The following is a 19,336-nucleotide window of genomic DNA, read 5'->3' as shown; positions in this document are numbered from 1 at the left end:
ATTCACATATATTTTAAAAACGAAAGCTTGTTTATTAGTTTAAATGGATTGTGGGATTGGAGCTTTATTGTGGTGTCAAAGGTTTACGTTATGCTCTTTTATGATGTGTTTTGCTAATTGGTCCTGCCAGGAAAATTATTTCGGTGAAGATGACATGTACACTGATTTTGAGGAAGTGATTTCAAGCCCCGTACTGTCCATGTCAACTTCTTCAAGCTCTGGGTGGACTGCAGTAGGAGTTGATGCTGACAAAAAGGAGAGCGACACATCAGCCAGACATGCTCACCCCCTCACTTTGCGACCTTGGGATATTACTGTGCTTGTTAATGTGTACAAAGTTCATGGGCGACTGCCAGTGGTAAGTGCTTTGGGTGCTTTGTTTACCCCCAAGCATCAGATGTGCACCCAGTTGTTTAAAAAAAATAAGTACACACATAGAAAAAGAGAATTCCTGACTTTGGTGTATTGGTCATGTTTGACTTGGGTGTGTCCCTTTAAGTAGTACACACACATCAATAGAAAATATTGTAAAGGCACATGGCAAAGCAATGTATAGTTCCTTGGACAAAGATATCTTATTGAGGTAGGGCAGTTTTTACCTCTTCCTCACTCCTTCACTCCTTTCTTTGGTAGTGATGTTGGTGCAGCCATAAGGTTATGCAGAAGCTGCAAATAGCTGCAGCCATTATAGTAGTGAGTCTCTCACAGAAGCTGTTGGTGCTTCTTCCCTCTCCATATTGTGCCAATAATCATATTTCATTATCAAGAGTTTGGTTCTATCTTTCTATAAAATATCCCACATGATCTCTTTCTTTCCGGCAGCTGCTTGTGGAGTATTTTACTAAGCCTTAAACTTAAAAAATATGTGCTCTCCTTCCAGGCTTACAAGGAAACTTGTATCTGTTGGGAGAGACTTCTCTAATAGATGAATGGTGGCAAGAAGCTAGCTATTAAGAGTTACATGAGCTTTATTTTCCTTGGGAGCACTCAATGTCAGTTAGTCTCTGAATTGCATTTCAAGACCCATATGTGTCTTGGACAGTGTTAAAGTGACATCCCTGTCTCATGTGCACCCATACATAGATGTAGGCATGTGCCACAACCAGAAGCCCACTCTTTCAGATATTGGCCCTAGCGAGATGGGCCATCATAGGGACATTGCTGCTTGTATTGGGAAAGGGAGGGGCACAAACTTTCTGCCATACAGCACTCAAGGATCTGCACAAATAGTTAAGATATGATGCTGATTTATGGGATTGAATTACTTCCCTATGTGGCCTGCTCCATTTGAAGAGTGTTGTGAGGTTTTTTCGTAATCTGACTATTTGAACAGCTTTGATATTCCATTGAACAACATTTGATGGCATTTGTGGTGTTTTGTACTGTAGCACTGCAACAGTGAGGGCCCTGAATGTCCCACAGCTTTCTTGGAAAGGTTATGCTTTGAGATGAAAAAAGGATACAAGGAAACTATGTTACAGCTTGTGTTATCACCATTGAATTTATTCTTGAATGACAACTATCAGGTAACATGGGTAAATCATTTTCTTGTTAGTTAGTTCAAGCCTTCATGTAAGGTTCTCTATGACTACATACTTTCAAAGCTGCTTGAACAGCTGTTTGTTAATTTGACAATTTGTTTAACAAAATTTATATACTGCTTAACTGTAAATAAAACCTCTAAGCATTTTTTCCTTAAGGGTCAGTCAGTTCTGCTAGCCTTTCTTAAACATGTGCTGTAGCACTGCCAGCACTCACCACTGTGTTTACATTTTATGCCTTAAGATACATTAGTGATGGCACTGAACGTACAGGTATTCTGTGATAATCAACATTGTGGCAGCAGATGAGATGGAACTTCCCCTTCTCCTCCTCCTCCTCTTTTCAGCTAACTAACTCTGTTCCCCATCTATCTGGCCAGTTCTTCACCTTCTGAGCAAATTTCAGGGGCACACTGGGTGCTGTAGGGAGGTGGAAAGAAAAGGAAGTCCAGTTCTGCAAATGGAAGTCCATTGTGCATGAAGGATGACACTATTGGATGTCGCTCATTACAACCATGTTTTTTCCCCATAAAGATGTGTTGCTTCAGCAACCTTAACTCATATTAATTATTTTAAACGGTTTATTTTGTTCACCATAGATAAACAAAATAAGTAAGAGTCATAAGCATCTTGATCTAATTTGTGCATTTTGGCAAAATTATAGCTTACTTGCATCTGATGAACCTATAAACATTTGCTTTTCTATTTCAAAAGAAGAGCAACACTATTGCATAGCTGCAAAATATTAATCCATAGCCAGATAATGCAGGCTTATTTTAGTGGGCTTTCTCCCCCACATGACCAGTCTTTTATTCTTCACAGAGGCCCAGTGTGGATGAAGTTCTTCGTGAGGGTCATATGAGCCTTTCAGGTCTGCAGCTAAGGGCCCATGCTATGTTTTCAGCAGAAGGTTTGCCCCTGGGAGCTGACTCTTTAGAATATGCATGGTTGATTGATGTGCAAGCTGGGAGCCTGACATCCAAAGTTACAGTTCCGCAGGTATGCCACTTAGCATTGGATTTGAATGTGTGCACTGTTTTCTTAGCATGAACCAAGCGTCTGATCCAAACACGCTAAGCCATATGCAGCCCCTATACCTCCTTTCTTCATATAGGCAGAGATGCAAGTCAGGAAGTCTCAGTTAATCATAACTTTCCATTCCATGCAATCTGGGAAACTCTGGTTAAACAAGCCAGACTATGAAGCCATTCTTTAAAGTTGGCTTATGAATCCTGGTTTGCTTGGAAACCATCAAAACTCATGGTTTGCATGTAACGGGAAGTGTTCATTGAGTGCATCTTTCTGGCTTGTTTTCCTGCTCTCATTAAAGGGTGGCTTGTGAATCCCTGAAACTTTTGTATATCCTGGCTTTATTAAACTAGGTTATGATTCTACGAGTTAGGTCACTAATTTTAGGCTTCCTTTCTGTTTTTCTGAAACACCAGATATTGAAGGGAATATTCACATGATTGTTTCTATCTAAAAGGAATTGAAATTCCAAAATGATAATCAAGGGAGGACTTTTAGATAAAGGGAAAGAAAGAAAGAAAGAGAAGTATATGGACTGTAAATGTTGGTCCAGATTTTTAAACCTCAAAATGTTAGACTTAGCTCTTTGTTTATCCACAATTTAAGAAGATAAGGATCAAGAATTTCAAATAGCTTCCACATGCCCCTTTGTTTGGTTTGCTTTGATTTACTTGGCTTGGATCCACACAATATTTTTTTAAAAAAGCTAATCTGTTTAAATCTGACTGCATTAGTAAAACTTAACGAAGGTGGATAAAGCACTGTCAGCTTTTGTGTTCCTTTTTTCAGGAATCTACTGTAGATAACGTTGAGGTTCTCATTTGTTCATGGCCGTTTCGGTTCTGATTGCATAGGAGAAAACACCTAGTAAAAAGACTTGAAGAAAAAGGCTTTTGGAGAACTTGCATGTTGAATGCATTCTTACTTTTTCTATGTGAACGTCATCACCCCCTCCCTCTTTTTATGAAGTAGTTAAATGTTGCATGAGAAACCATTATGTTTAGCACTTCAGTTTCTGTGGAATACATTTTCAGTGAGAACAGCACAATTGTTCACAATAATACGCTTACTAAAAAGATTTCTCAACAAAGTGCTGCTTCATACTCTCTAGGGATAAGAAGCTTGTTATAACTGAATATATTATGTACAGTGGTACCTCGGGTTAAGTACTTAATTCATTCCGGAGGTCTGTTCTTAACCTGAAACTGTTCTTAACCTGAAGCACCACTTTAGCTAATGGGGCCTCCTGCTGCCGCTGTGCCGCCAGCACACGATTTCTGTTCTCATCCTGAAGCAAAGTTCTTAACACGAGATAATATTTCTGGGTTAGCGGAGTCTGTAACCTGAAGCGTATGTAACCTGAAGCGTATGTAACCCAAGGTACCACTGTATATAAAATTAGAATGGAAAGTCCATAGGCCTCTTTTCCAGCTGAAATTACTTTTTAAAAATTAAAAGTCCAGTTATTTTGTCTGTGTATTTTGGCAAATACTTGGACTAACATGTGAATCAATACGTTGGTTGTCATGCAACGTAAGCAGCTTTGAACAAGCAGCGTGTTTTTCAATGTTAAATGTTTCATTTGTTGATCCTTTCCAGTTTTTCCTGTGTGCTGCTTTAGTGTGAATATGAAGAGTAGAAGTTATTGGTTGAAGGATTTAAACAAAGAAGCAGACCTGGTGACAAACAAATGCTATTTATAAAAAGGGGGTGCGATGGGACTTTCACACCTCCTCCTCCTCCTCGCTGCAGCCCCTGTCCCCATCCTACCTGTTGTGGATAGTCCCCCAAATCTCTGGATCAGATATTTGGGGAATGCAGGGGGGCTATGGGGGCGGGGAGCGGTAGGTGAAGCCACCTTTACACAAGCACAAGTCTGTTGTACAAGTGAGTTAAAACTCTATAGCAAATACTTGGTAATGTTGACTACACCTGGCAGCTTGCATTCAAAAGCTACCTTGTATGTTGCCCTTTCCCTTTTTGCAGACCTAGGAAGTATGTCATTACAACGATAATTATAACGGCAAGATTTTGAGCTCATTTTATAGAATCAGTTGCAAGGATCGGAAGCCATGAAAGTTCAGTTTCTTGGGCCATTTTTCAAATAGTTATGAAAACCTTCAATTTTAATGACTGTTTCACTGTAGTCAACGTGTTCTTACCTCTTTGCAGCTTGCGTGCCTGCTCGAATGGGGACAGACATTTGTGTTTCATGTGGCGTGCCGTGAATTTGAACTGGAAAGGCCAAAATCTGTAATCATATGTCAGCATGGAATTGATCGCCGCTTCTGTGAAGCTAAGGTAAAGCCTAGCTATGATCTGATATTTACTAGCTACAGTTTGGTAAGATAAATTGGTCATGTAAGAAATAGGTGAACATTTGGAGGTTAATGCCCTTCCAGCTTTATTAGTAGTTGCGGCGAAGCCCCTCCCCCACAGCCATTGCTGCCACTTGCTCATGAAATGGGTGAAATACTTTGCACACATTGGAATTCATAAACTAGATTGATGCAAGCTTCTGAAATAGATTCTTTAAATCCATGCCTCCCCTTTTTGTGGAAAACAGAAATGCAGTTGCAGCATTCAAAATGGCAATATGGAAGAGAGGGATTTCTTAAAAAGTTAAGATATTATGCAGAAAAGTAAGACACCCCCTCCCCAGGACACCAATTTTACTGTTTAGAAGGTGGAAATCCTGTTCACATGTTCCACACTTTGCAGAAGAATAATCACTGTTCTCATGCCTTTTAAATTATACCAAATTATACCAAGGAGAATATGTAATTATGTCCTTTTCTTTTCTTTTCTTTTCTTTGCATAATTGTGTTTTCTGTTCCAAATCTTCTTTAGATAAGTTGCATCTCAGGCCCTTGTCCAACATCAGATGCATTAAAGTACACTATGACACGACTTGCAGTAGATGGGGCAGATATATACATTGTAGAACATGGTTGTGCCACTAATATAAAGGTAGGTGTTCTTTTCGTATCTCATGACTCTTCATTTCTGTAGTACAGTGGTACCTTGGGTTAAGTACTTAATTCGTTCCGGAGGTCCGTTCTTAAGCTGAAACTGTTCTTAACCTGAAGCACCACTTTAGCTAATGGGGCCTCCTGCTGCTGCTGCGCCGCTGGAGCACAATTTCTGTTCTCATCCTGAAGCAAAGTTACCCGAGGTACTATTTCTGGGTTAGCAGAGTCTGTAACCTGAAGCGTATGTAACCCGAGGTACCACTGTAATTCTAAAACATTATTTTACACTTTTCTTTAAAATGATTAGCTGTTGATATTACATAATGTGCTTGGGAAGGAGGTGCTTGAGGAGGGAGGGACGTGAGTAATGCCATCCAAATTTCATTTATCATGCGTAGGGGGAGAGGCAGACTTTTTACTGCTACCTACTGATATTTTTTCTCTATTTAACTTTTAGATGGGTGCTGTACGCCTTGCCAATTGTAACCTCCACAATCAGTCTGTTGGTGAAGGTGTAAGTGCTGCCATTCAAGATGTCCAGCTACGACAATACATTGAGCAAGTGAACAGTTGCCGAGTTGGCCTTCAGCCTGCAGTGCTGCGGAGAGCATATTGGCTAGAAGCAGGGTCAGTCAATTTGGGCCTTATCACTGCTGATGTTGCTTTAGCAGCAGATCACCATTCTAAGCATGAAGCACAGAGACATTTTTTGGAAACGCATGATAACAGAACTAAGAGGTAAGAGAAGCTACAGGTGAAAAAATGTCTTTAGTCATATGGGTCTAAAAGTGAAAATGTGGTCATGCTTAATGGGCCATTGAATGATGCACAAGTGAAATGCTTATATTTAGGATCTTGTATGAATGAATCTTAGTAAGTACTTTGCTAATAACTAGAATAAATATACTAAGGCAGAATTTTGTCATTGTGATTTAATGGGTTCCATGTTTAGGAACTGATGTACTAAATCATGAGAGTTAGTGACAAGGATTTTTTGGGGGGTGGGGTTAGTTTAATTTTGTGCTGCAACCCCCGTGCCATAGCCTAAGTCTTTAGAGCAGCAGTTCTCAACCTGTGGGTACCCAGATGTTGTTGGACTACAACTCCCATCACCCCTAGCTAGCAAGGCCAGAGCTCAGGGATGATGGGAGTTGTAGTCCAACAACATCTGGGGACCCACAGGTTGAGAACCGCTGCTTTAGAGGCACGCTCCCATTATTTTTAGTGACAGTTGACTTCCTTAAGCACCTGTCTGCTTCTAAAAAACATCCAACCCAGCATTTGCTTGTTTGCTAAATGGGTGAAATAATTAGCCTCAATTTCTGTGGAAGTTTGGGGGCTAGTAATACTTGGAATGAGATTATTCCATTGAATTAAAATATGCCTCTTTTTAAAATGTTACCTTTTCTTTTGTAGGTTATGGTTTTTATGGCCAGATGATAATACAAAGAATAAGAGAAGTAAGAACAAGTGTGGCTGTCTTGGAGGTTGTAGGTTTTTCGGTGGCACAGTTTCAGGATTAGACTTCTTCAAGCTTGAAGAGCTGACACCATCAAGTAGCTCTGCTTTTTCAAGTACAAGTGCCGAATCAGATATGTTTTATGGACAATCTTTGCTACAGCCTGGAGAATGGATTATTACCAAAGAGCTTCCCAAAATTATTGATGGTAATTAGTGTGTGTGTGTCTGTACAAATGCATATATTTGACATAATATTAATATATTTTGGATATTATTTAACATCATAGTAAATAATTTCCCATTTAACACTAGCTAGCTAGTGGCATAAATAAAATAGCCATTATTTAGGGGAAAGTGACATAAAGAGCTGTCACTGAAATACTGTTGTTGTTATGATTATTGCTACATACATAATTCAATTGGTATGCCTAGTTTCTAATATTGGAGATGGATAATATGTTGTACTGTAAAAAGATATTCCAAATTGGTAACTGGGTTGATTCATGGATAGCTTGTTACAATTTTTACAAAAAATTACAAATAAAACATATATGTACTTACTCCTCAATTTGGAAATCCTTTTTACAAGAACAAAGGGGAAGTGCTAATACCTTTATTATTGACTGTTTTGTATATAATATTTTCTTGCTTTGTTCTTAGGCAAGGCAAATGGCATTAAAAGGAAAGATTGGGAATGCCGAACTGTGGGAATAGAAGAGAGAAAATCTCAGCACCTGAATTTACAAGTACCGCTACGATCTCATAGTTCTTCCTCCTCTTCAGAAGAGAATAGTAGTTCTAGTGCTGCACTCCCCTTGCTTGCAGGTGATAGAGAAAGCCCTTCTTCCGCTGTTGAAGACCACTTGGGGCAAAAGGAGTTCTTGGCAGGTGCAAAAAGAGAAGATGCCCATGGAAGGTGAATATGCTGCTTCTCAATGTTCATTTACTACACAACAAAAGCTTTGGGTATAGAACGTAAAAACATCTGTAGCAATGCTAGCAACAGATAGTACCCCACTAACTTGTTCCAGCAGTGCAAAAATTTCCGTATGGGCAGCATTCATCCCCCCTATGAGTGCCCCCTATATCTATTCTGGATTTTCCCCCAACACTCCAGAGCAGATTTGGGGAGGGCACAAGGAGAGGAGGGGGGTAAAGTTATTTGGCGCAGGTTGGAATCCTAGTGCTGACAAAATGGCTGATTTTGATGCTACCCATCAAGTCTAGACTTGTTGCTTCCTTGCTATGTAGAGCACTGGAGGAGTGAGGGGCAGGAGAGAGGAACCATTAGCTTATACAGTGTATGGATTATATATAGTGGCTAGTGTCCAGTCCATTATATACTGTATACTGAAGATACAGTGAAAATAATTGGGACTTTAGCAGGTGCCACAGTTTGTGGAATTGTGGCCTTTGTTTAATCATGTGTTGCAATCTTCCACGAATCCCGTGATTATGGATTATATGCAAACTTATTTATTCAAATAATTCATATTCCACTGTTCAACTGGAAAGTTTCTTATTATAGAGAACATGTGTATCATTGTTGAGAAGAATGTTTTCTCCCCCTTCTAGTTCTGCAGCAGAAGGTTCGGAAAGTAGTCCTGTATCTCCTAACCTCCAAGAGAGACCTGTTGGACAATCTCCACTTAGATCTCCTTTGAAACGGCAAGCATCAGTATGTTCTACTCGACTTGGAAGTACCAAAAGTCTTACTGCAGCCTTCTATGGAGATAAGCAACCTGTTCCAGCTGGTGTGCAGTTCAGCAGTGATGTCTCCCGCAGTGATGAAAATGTCTTAGACTCTCCAAAGCAACGGAGAAGCTTCGGTTCATTCCCATATACCCCTTCTGCAGACTCAAATTCATTTCATCAGTATCGCTCCATGGACTCCAGCATGTCAATGGCTGATAGCGAAGCCTACTTTTCAGCAGCTGAGGACTTTGAACCCATAAGCAGCGACGAGGGTCCAGGAACGTATCCTGGGAGAAAAAAGAAGAGAAAGCAAGCCAAACAAATTGATTATGGGAGAGGCTCAATCTATCACAGTGTAGAAGGACCCTTAACTACTACATTGCATGGAGAAACTAGTCACGATCCAAAGGTCATACCAATAAAAACACATCCCTCCCAAGCATCATTTGTTTCTGCTTTGGGAGTAGAAGATGAACTTGTAGAGCATTTATATGTCATAGAAGCTGAGAAGGCTCCAGAGAATGAGCAAATTACTTCCCAGCAGCCTGTAATGAACTGCTACCAAAGTTACCTTACCCAGTATCAAGTGGTTAACTGGTCAGTCAAACATCCGACAAACAAAAGAACCTCTAAATCATCCTTACATCGCCCTTTAGATCTTGACACTCCAACTAGTGAGGAAAGTTCCTCATCTTTTGAACAGCTTTCTGTCCCAACCTTTAAGGTAAAAAATAGCACAATGAATTTGAAATCAATTTAAAGGAAAGCAAGCACTTGATTGGGTTGTAAAAAATACATGGGGAGTGCATAGTGATAGTGAATCTTTGTTACTTTGAAATGGCGTGCTAAAGTTATATAAAATAATTATCATGGATAAATGTGTTGGAATTAAAGTTGTAACTTGGGAAATGGGAATGAGTTAGGGTTAGATACATAGGAGCCTGTTAAATGGTTAGCATACCTGCTTTACCAAAAACAATTCAGTTCTTCACAGCCATACATACAATTTGTTTGAATTGTGAATCAGTAAACAAGAGCTGAAATATTCTGTTGCAAATCTCTTCAAAGTGTTCATAAGACTGATTTTCATGAAGAAGTGCTCTGATTGGGTTTCTCTTTCAAGGTTCAGTCAGGGTGTTTTGTATCTATTAAATATGTGGTTTTGTGTAACATCTTTACAAAGTATCGATCCAGTGAACACTTAGGACTTAGGCGTCTTGTTAGAATCATAGAATTGTACAGTTGGAAGTTACCCCAAGCATCATCTAGTTCAGACCCCTGCAGTGCAGGGATCCTGCCCACAGCCGTACCTTGGTGGGCTCAAACCAGCCAACCTCCTGGTTAACAGCCAGACACACTGACCCCTTGTGTTGCTTTCAAGCAATGTTTTTAAAAGTATAACGTGGAATTATGTGGTGCTCTTGGTGTGTTTTTTTAACAAATCTGTATCATCAGTGCAGATTTCAGCTGTAAATTCAACTGTAAAGTCAAATGTAGACATGTAGCAGTGTTCATAGTGATAGGGGAAATACAAATAGGATATTGCATGTTAAACTCTTATAAGGTTAAAACCCCTAGAACAGAAGTAATAAGAAATTTTCTCTTCTAGATTGTTAAGCAGGGTCTCACAGCGAATGCTCTCCTGGACCGAGGTATGCAGTTTACAGGATCAACATCTAAGTGAGTAACAAATTGCAATATGTTTGTTATATTGTAAAAGTCAATTCCCCTTCATGTGTGCTTGAAAGACTGTGGCAGCTGCTTCTGTTGGATGCAGTCCTACACTGCAAAAGGGTATATGTAAAAACCATGACCATGTCAACAGGGCTGAATCATTCCCACCCAGTTGCCACCCTCCATCGGAGTGAGATGCTAATTGTGTCACATTCCCATGCACACCATGGATTTGCACACCACCCAAGCAGCTTCCATGCTGCTTGAAGCATATAAGAAGGAAATCTTAAAAATAGGCTGATACACTGGTACCTCGGGTTACATATGCTCGGGTTACAGACGCTTCAGGTTACAGACGCTTCAGGTTACAGACTCTGCTAACCCAGAAATAGTACCTCGGGTTAAGAACTTTGCTTCAGGATGAGAACAGAAATCCTGCTCTGGCGGTGCGGCGGCAGCCGGGAGGCCCTATTAGCTAAAGTGGTGCTTCAGATTAAGGACAGTTTCAGGATAAGAACGGACCTCCAGAACGAATTAAGTTCTTAACCTGAGGTACCACTGTATAATTATTTTTCTTTTTCTTTGAGTCTTCCCCAGTTTGAACAATTTCTCCATTTTGCAGTAACGACTATACTGATCTATAAGACCAGGGCATCATTAAACATGCTTCTGCTTTCCAGAATCTCACAAAGTTATGGTGCTGAATCAGAGATAGACGTCTTTCCTGTTCCTTTCCAATGATCCCTGTGTTAAAATTCTGCTTGCTTTGAAACATCCTTGCAATTTGATGCTGTTAGACTAAAGAGCAAAGTGTACCTCCCCATTGGCTATCTGCTCTAAGCACAAATGGCTTTTCAGGGGATTATGGAAATGATTGTGAAACATTCTACCATCTGACGGATAAAAAGCATGCACAGGCTTGATAAGTGGTGCCAGACTGTGTAAATGTGAGAGTCTTATGTGTCATTTTCCTTACGTTTGTTTCCGATTAAAAAATTCTCATTCAGGGTAGCTTGTTTATGATGATGAATCAAGGCATGCTGCTTTCAAAACAAATTTCAGTCATTGGAGCTGTTGATAATCTCATGCATACTAGTCACTTGCAGTTTGCTTTCCATAATGCATGCAGTCATGTACAGCTCAGCATGTAGAAGCTGTTTAATGCTGACACTGTTGAGATTGTACTTGGATTTCTTTGAAGCATAAAGCTTGCAAGCTCTCTTTAGATAACCCACATTTCTTCCCTAGCATCTTTTCCCCTTTGAATGTCCGTGTAATGCTTTGTAGTACATTTCATTAGACATATTGGGCTGAGTCTTCTAGGAAATATTGAAGGAGACAAAAGAAGTATATGTGCCCTGTGGGTACTAGTAATCTCTGATTTACATTGTGACTGAAGGCACTTGCTAATTGGCTAAAGCAATTATGCCTTTAATGTCCTGAACTGACAGCATAAACTACATCCTTATTTACGAATCACTGAATTATGAACCAAAAATATGTTTTTGAGGTTAGGTTAAGCTAGTCATTTGAGAAAACACCCAACAAATAAATGTGCCAATGCTGCAGTCTTACTGGGATTCTTATCTTTGTGATTGAATTGGCCTTCTGTGAACACCTGCCATTCTTCAAATTAGACAGCTTATTAAACTCTCTCACCTTGTGCTCTTAGCACTGCAAGATAGTTGTATCTTGAAAAGAGGGTTAGCCAAATAAATGCTTCTAATAAATTCTGCTGTGTCAAGTAACAATAGAAAGCAGCTGCATATTTTCTTTAAAAACTAATAATTTGTACTTTTGTTTGTTTAGTAACCCATATACTCCCTTGGATAAGAAAATCCTTGATAATACAGATGATGAAACAATAACGGAGGAATGGACGCTCGATCACCCAGTTTCCCAGACACGAACAACCGCTATTGTGGAAATAAAAGGAACTGTGGATGTAGTTCTCACTCCTCTTGTAGCAGAAGCTTTAGACAGGTATTTCACATTTTGGGGAGAAGAATGAACCTAACAGTCTGAACTTATAACAAACAGCTGATGGGATCACATACATGGGCTTGTTGCCGCAGCACAAGTCATGGTGTTGTTTTGGTGCTTCAAATGGTCAAGGATAACCAGCCTCAATGTTGACATGGTAAAGTATTGCTGCATGTCAGCCCAATCTCTGAGTGGTGTGAGGTTCCAGGTGCTTACCCAGGGTTCATGTTTCCTTTTGGAAATGAGGCACGTGGCAACTGTGGTGTTTTTAGGATATATAATTTATTTATACATATATACAACCTGAGCCTATAATAGAGCAGTTCACAGCATCAACACCCCAAAAGGGTCTTGTTTCTCCAATAGCCACAGCCTTGGATTCAAATAGTTTGCTGCTTTACTCTACAGCTCCAAACTCTGGGTTCAACTTCTAACTAACTATGAGCTGGGGGAGCGGTCACCCATTTGCCATCTCACATTTGCCATCTCACACAAAGCCTTTCTCCTTTGTTTCCCTTAATGGCCCATCACCCAGCCTTATCACAGGAAGCTAGCCTGACATATTTTAAGAAATGAGTTGCAGCCAAATAAGGATCACTTCAATGTCCTTTCTTATCTGTCTCACTGGAACTAGAGATATCTCTCCCTCTTGCATTGTTGAAATACTGTGGTTGCAAAACACCAGTATTAATTAGAAGAAGAGTTTGGATTTGATATCCCGCTTTATCACTACCCAAAGGAGTCTCAAAGCGGCTAACCTTCTCCTTTCCCTTCCTCCCCCACAACAAACACTCTGTGTGGTGAGTGGGGCTGAGAGACTTCAAAGAAGTGTGACTAGCCCAAGGTCACCCAGCAGCTGCATGTGGAGGAGCGGAGAATCGAACCTGGTTCACCAGATTACGAGTCTACTGCTCTTAACCACTACACCACACTGGCTGTCACCTCTGCTTGCTCTGCTCACCAACCCTCCCTACCCCATTGCCCTTCTCCCACACCTTACCAATCTCCTCCCTTTATACCTTATCCACCCCCTTGCCTATCCCTCTCCAGCTTTACCCAAGGCCCTCCCCTATTGCCCCACACCCTTTTTAAGGTATAGGGAAGCACTTTGCACAATAGTTTGCTAAACTGCTGAGTAAAGGGCCTCTCTCTGTTAAACAGCTTGCTTGGGCCTACCTGCCATTCCTCATGTTGATATGACTGCCTGTTGGCAAGCAAAGTGAACTGCAGCATGTGACAACACATTACGTTTCTAAGAATATAGGAGGATAATTTGTAGTACATGCCAAGGCCAACTGGCTAGGCAGTCCCAACAAACTATTAAGTGTTCATGTTGTGCCACACTCCAGTGATGCAACACACTGACTTGTTCTGGTCCTGACAGAGACCCTACCCCATTATCCCATGTTCTGCCAGACCATAAAAGGTTGGGAGAAGCATAGGGCTGCCAAATGTGAAACTTAGTTAAGCAAAGGGACCCACAAAAGCAGGTCACTACTGTCTCTTTGCAGGGATTGATTGGAGGGCTTCCCATGTATTGAGGAAGCACAAGACTCCTGCTTGGGGTTTGTAGGAGAACCTAATATTTGTGGAAATTTGATCAGTTGCCAGAAGCAAATGTCTAGGTTCAGAACTGGCAAATGGTTTTAGAGAAAAGGTTTAGACTCAACTTGCTTCAGTATCTCCCCTTCCCATCGTCCCCACCTCACACCCATATTTTTCTAAAAAGCTAAGCTAATAAATGTTTGTAACCTATGTATGGTTCGTGTCTTGATTTTATTTCTTATGAGATTGTTTTGAACTAATTTTCCTACAGGTATATCGAGGCAATGGTTCACTGCGCTTGCACATGTCACCCTGCAGCAATTGTGGATGATTTACATTGTAAGGTCCTCAGAGAAGCTGTACAGAACAGAAAAACAACCTTCTCAGAAAATGTATGTTTATTATGTCATAGTATCTTTACTAAATGCATAAGGTTTATTCACAGAAGGTGGGGTTGGAAAGGAAATAGCCATGGTGATGTTTGCTTCTGTCTCTCTTTTGTAAGTAGTAGTGGCCTGCTTAAGAACAGGGAGAGACATCACAGCTTTTGATTAAGTTACTTTGCTTTAGTTCCTTACCTAAAAGATCTTTCTGAACTCTCTGAATTATGTGCCATTTTTACTTCTGCTAGCTTAAACGGGCTAAATGGAGCACTAACTGGCATCACTTTCTCCCCAGCTGTCCTCCAAGCAGGATATCAGAGGAACAAAAATAGAAACCCCTGCTGCAGGAACAACACAAGTAAAAACACAGACAAATCTTTCTCTCAAGCAAGATAATGTGACCATTAAAGGTCTTCAAGCCAATGTTTCACTGCCCAAGGTAACAAGCAATATGATCAAGTAAACTTGCAAGACTGGTAATTTTATGCATTAGCTTAATGTTATATCTTATTGTGCCAGCAGCATGGAGTGGGGCACTAAGGCATAAAATGGAGAGCTGCGTGGGGACAAGACACTCCATTTTTCTTGATCTCACTTCAGACAAGATAGTTTGGCTGTTCAGTTAACATTGTTATTTTAGCAGCATTTGGGTGAAGTGATATTCAGGTTGTTGGTTTTTCTGGATTCAGTGGGATGAAAAGTAAGCCTTGTTTTATATCCTTAAAGAACACGGCAAAGGTTTTCATTATTCTTTCGGATCGCTTTTTGTAGGTAAACTTGTGTTTACTGCAAGCGTCAGTGGAAGAATCGTCAGGCACAGCTGCAAGCAAAAATGTTACCCATGTTTCTTTAGTGGCTTTGTGTTTTGATAGGATTGCTACACAGGTTCGTATGAACAGGTAAGGGAGTACCTTTGATAATTCATAGTGTCTGTTTGTAGTCACATAGCAGAGCTTAATAAAGTTCCCGTCGAGCAATTTCTTGATAGCAACTTCTTCCTAAATTAGAAAGTAAGTCTCAAACTGAGATGGAAAAAGAAAGGGATGGGTTCAAATCATTCCAGATTGTCTCCAAACGAGTGCAGTGTAGATTTCTGGGGGAAACGTTAAAAACGGTTTAACCATCTTGTCCTATGTACGATAGGCATTTCATATTAGATGATATAGGGCAGACTTGTGATGTATATCTTGCAGTAATGACTGTGAGAACTATGACTTTCACCTGATTGCCCTAATCAGTTATTGTTGTTTGCTATTAGCATTTATTTAGGCAACAAAAGCACTTGAATTGTAAATATGTTTGCTGATGGTACAAATGAAGTTTAAGAAATGACTCAAATATTTCCTTTTTATTTAAAAGGGGTGTTGTTGAAGAAAATCCAAACAGTACCGAAACGAGGAGAAGCTCTGTAACTTTTGACAAGTATGTCCATACCAATAAAATGCAGCCTCAGTCTTCTGGTTCTCTGCGATCAAATGCTGGAGCAGAGAAAGGAAAAGAAATTGCAGCAAAGCTTAATATTCACCGTATTCATGGGCAGCTCAGGGGCCTTGATACAGCAGGTAAACTGTATTTAACAAGAAATATTACCTATTTCTTGTTAAAATTGACTCATTGCAGCAAATTTTCACTGTTGGAATAACGTATAGCCATAGCACAATGCCTAAAATGTGCACTGCTCTAGTCTTATGTCTTGAACTGTATCTACATTCCCACAAATGAAATAAATAACATTTTACTGGACAGCTATACTGATATCAACAATATTTTCCTCCCTGCAGATATTGGGACCTGTGCCATAACAGCGATTCCTTTTGAAAAATCAAAAGTCCTTTTCACATTGGAAGAGTTGGACGACTTTTCATTTGTAGATGAAACGGATCATCAGGCAGTTCCAGATGTAACACGGATAGGTCCCAGCCAAGAGAAATGGGGCTGGATAATGTTTGAGTGTGGAATCGAAAACTTGACAATAAAAGGTAAAGCAACATATTGGACCATTTCTTTTGTGCCCTAACATAATAAATTGAGCAAACCAACATTTCCTTTTTTATTATACTTCTAGGTGGCAGACAGTCTGGTGCTGTTTTATATAGTACATTTGGGAACATGGGTAAATCTTCAGCTGCAGAAAGGGGTGGATTGCTTGCATCCAACAATTCTTCTGATTCTCCAACCGGTAGTGGTTACAATACTGATGTCTCTGACGAAAATCTCCCCTGTGATCAGTTAAGTGCTGCATCAGACACTCATCCAAATTCCATTTCAGATGAGCAGGTGAGACATGTTTTCTTTTTTCTTTATATACATGTATATACTGATTTTGACAAAACAATCATAAATAAATAACCTCTTGCGATGGTTTGACCACTTTCCGTTTTAACAGTACAAGGCATGTTTTCTATTGCTCTTGTTTGGTAGCAACACATTTTCTTATTTGCTAAATGGATCTGACTTTCCTGTCATTGCTCACTTTGGATGCATCCCACTGGGGAAGCATGCAATCCACAAGCACTTTCAGAATATTTTAAAGAACTGGAAGCATTTCTTCCATTCTGAAAAACAGATTTATCTTGCACCTTTCTTTCTTCTCTCTCCCCTTTATCTTTTTTATATAGGATGAAGGGGTTGAATCAGATGATCTGAAAAAAGACCACCCTCTAAGGCCACCTCCGCCTGATTCTTGTAGCATGAAATTGACAATCAAAGAAATTTGGTTCAGTTTTGCTGCTCCTACAAATGTGCGTTCACCTGCCCATATATTTTCAAGGTATGGTGGTTTCCGCTTTAGAGTATTCAGGCTGTGTACTATAGTCTTTTAGGCCAAACCACATGGTATGTTAGCTATGTATCTTTGCCTTGAAGTACAGGGTCCCCCCCTCCACATACACAAATGGGGACCCTGATGTGCTCTCAGTCCAGAAGAGTCTCCCCTCAGTGTCTATAATTTGTATTGGGTGGGGGAACTCCCCAACTCCCAGTTAAACCTTTCTTCCTATGCAAATTGCTGGCATTCTAGATCAGGATCCTAGCAGGAGACAAAGAGTTAAAGCCCCCAGCTATCCATGCTAGGGTCTTGATCCAGATCAAGCTCCTCGCCTGAGTTTCCTGAGCTGAGGAGCTTTCACTTCAACTGTTGCAGTAGGTAGTTGTTGTCATAACAAAGGTCTACTTAACAATTACCTCAGTTCATAATTATCCAAATTTGGCATTGCTCGCTAGCATTGTCTCCTTGATCTGCATTGCTAAGTCTATAATAAACTTTTGGAACTTAACATGCTTTATATGAGCTGGTTTTGGATTGGGTTCCTAATAGGTACAGATGAAAGCTGGGCTTCAACGCAGGGTTGTTAGTGTTTATGGAAAAATAATTCAACCTTTCAAGTGTACAGTTAAAGGATATTTAAATGGAAATTCCATATTCAATCACCAGAGTTGCTACTAAGGAAATTATCCTTTTATATCTGATTTTTTCCCCCAACAGGCAGCTGAACCTTCTGAGCACAGCAACTCCTGCTGTTGGTGCTTGGCTTCTTCCTATTGATCAAGTGAAGTCCTCCTTAAACAAATTAGAAACAGAAGGAACACTACGAGTTTGTGCTGTCATGGGCTGTATAATGACTGAAGCCTTAGAGGTGGGTGTGTTGTTGATGAATAGATAAACAATTAAGTGTATCACTACCTCCTTTAAAAGTGGTATAATTTTCAGAAGTGTGTTGGCAGGCCCTACTGGATTCATAGTTGCAAACACTTCTTAGCCCAGTATAGTTTTCCTAGCCTGTTCCTTTAGAATACATGGAATAACCTCATGTATACTATCTTGGAGGACAAACAGAATGCAAATGTGCATATTGTAATGCCACTCTGGAAATGGATATTGATATTGGCATCTTTGCCTTTTAAAAATAATTCTACTTGTACATTCAAATACCTGAACCTTGGAAAGTACTGGAACAGTGCTGAATGCTTTTTTCTGGCCTGATATTAACACTTCTACTGTCCTTCTGCATGTGGCTTTGAACTAGTTATTTGCCTTACAGTAGTTATTTCTAGCCCTAATATTTCATTAGTAGGCTATCATATGAAACCAGGCCAAAACATTACTCAATATATCGTTACATTTTCCATGCATCTCAAATTGTTTTTAGGGTGATCCTTGCAGAAACAGAATGAATGTTTTTTGGTGCTCAGGTGACTTGTATTTTAATTTATTCTGATTGCATAATAATTTTCACTACTAATTGCAGTACTTGAGTAGTTAGTATTTTGTCATGTACTGATGTGGCTGTGGTAGAAGATGAATACTAGACATGCAACTGAATTCAGCAGAAAAGGAGTAAAACCACATGGAAACATCAGCATGGGTCCTATAGGAAGAGACTGAAAGACTAGGGATTTGTTCTCAACAAAGAAATTGTGGGTTCATAAAACATGTTGTTAGGTTTATTTGTTTTCTGCAGTTTTCATATAATGTGAAATGCATAAGAAGGTAGGTTTTGTCTACCTTCTGTTTTAACATCAATCAAAAATAATGAAATATTACAATGTTGCTAAAATGGTAATGCCTTTAAATAGTAAAATCCTAATATAATTCTGTATCTAGGTTTTGGTATATGCACAATACGTGCAGGCCTGGTTCTAGATTTGTAATGTGTTGTGTATTGATGTATTCTGATGTATTGAATCAGTGAATTTAATAAATGTAACCACTTTTATATGTTCAGAACAAAAGCATACATTTTCCTTTAAGAAGCAAGTACAACAGACTCACTAAATTAGCCCGTTACCTACAAGAAAATCCTTCTTGTTTGCTGTGTAATATACTGCACCACTATCTTCATCAAGCAAACTATTCCATCATTGAAGATGCAACTATGGTAAGCTAATTTGTCATGTGTTTACAAATGTATTTAAGTAGAAATTATTTTCTTAAATTTCCTAGCCAAACCTGTATGTTTTCAAGTGTCTGACTTGCTTTGGCCATAAAGTGTTCTATTGAAATAGCACAGAGACATTAATGTGGTAAGATAAAAGAAAAAACTAAACCTTGTTT

General features: G+C 39.7%; 1 protein-coding gene across 37 annotated transcripts in view; it reads left to right on the top strand.

Annotated features, from left to right (window-relative positions):
• Positions 1 to 19,336, top strand: part of BLTP1 (bridge-like lipid transfer protein family member 1) — a 103,191-nt gene that overhangs the window by 31,639 nt on the left and 52,216 nt on the right. For all 37 annotated transcript variants that reach the window (XM_083631471.1, XM_083631472.1, XM_083631463.1 and 34 more), the window contains exons 20-39: positions 131 to 358; positions 1,389 to 1,526; positions 2,364 to 2,540; positions 4,743 to 4,871; positions 5,421 to 5,540; positions 6,000 to 6,280; positions 6,959 to 7,209; positions 7,664 to 7,919; positions 8,579 to 9,422; positions 10,308 to 10,378; positions 12,182 to 12,355; positions 14,172 to 14,292; positions 14,579 to 14,722; positions 15,055 to 15,182; positions 15,643 to 15,845; positions 16,065 to 16,262; positions 16,349 to 16,560; positions 16,902 to 17,053; positions 17,768 to 17,918; positions 19,008 to 19,160. In XM_083631471.1, the coding sequence (XP_083487597.1) occupies positions 131 to 358; positions 1,389 to 1,526; positions 2,364 to 2,540; positions 4,743 to 4,871; positions 5,421 to 5,540; positions 6,000 to 6,280; positions 6,959 to 7,209; positions 7,664 to 7,919; positions 8,579 to 9,422; positions 10,308 to 10,378; positions 12,182 to 12,355; positions 14,172 to 14,292; positions 14,579 to 14,722; positions 15,055 to 15,182; positions 15,643 to 15,845; positions 16,065 to 16,262; positions 16,349 to 16,560; positions 16,902 to 17,053; positions 17,768 to 17,918; positions 19,008 to 19,160 (4,131 nt within the window). The remainder of the gene's footprint in view (positions 1 to 130; positions 359 to 1,388; positions 1,527 to 2,363; positions 2,541 to 4,742; positions 4,872 to 5,420; positions 5,541 to 5,999; positions 6,281 to 6,958; positions 7,210 to 7,663; positions 7,920 to 8,578; positions 9,423 to 10,307; positions 10,379 to 12,181; positions 12,356 to 14,171; positions 14,293 to 14,578; positions 14,723 to 15,054; positions 15,183 to 15,642; positions 15,846 to 16,064; positions 16,263 to 16,348; positions 16,561 to 16,901; positions 17,054 to 17,767; positions 17,919 to 19,007; positions 19,161 to 19,336) is intronic.

This window comes from Podarcis filfolensis (assembly GCF_964270895.1).
Source record: "Podarcis filfolensis genome assembly, chromosome: 9".
Taxonomy (NCBI): Eukaryota; Metazoa; Chordata; class Lepidosauria; order Squamata; family Lacertidae; genus Podarcis; species Podarcis filfolensis.
The sequence above is the reverse complement of the archived record's forward strand: the minus strand, read 5'-3'. Positions and strand labels throughout refer to the sequence as shown.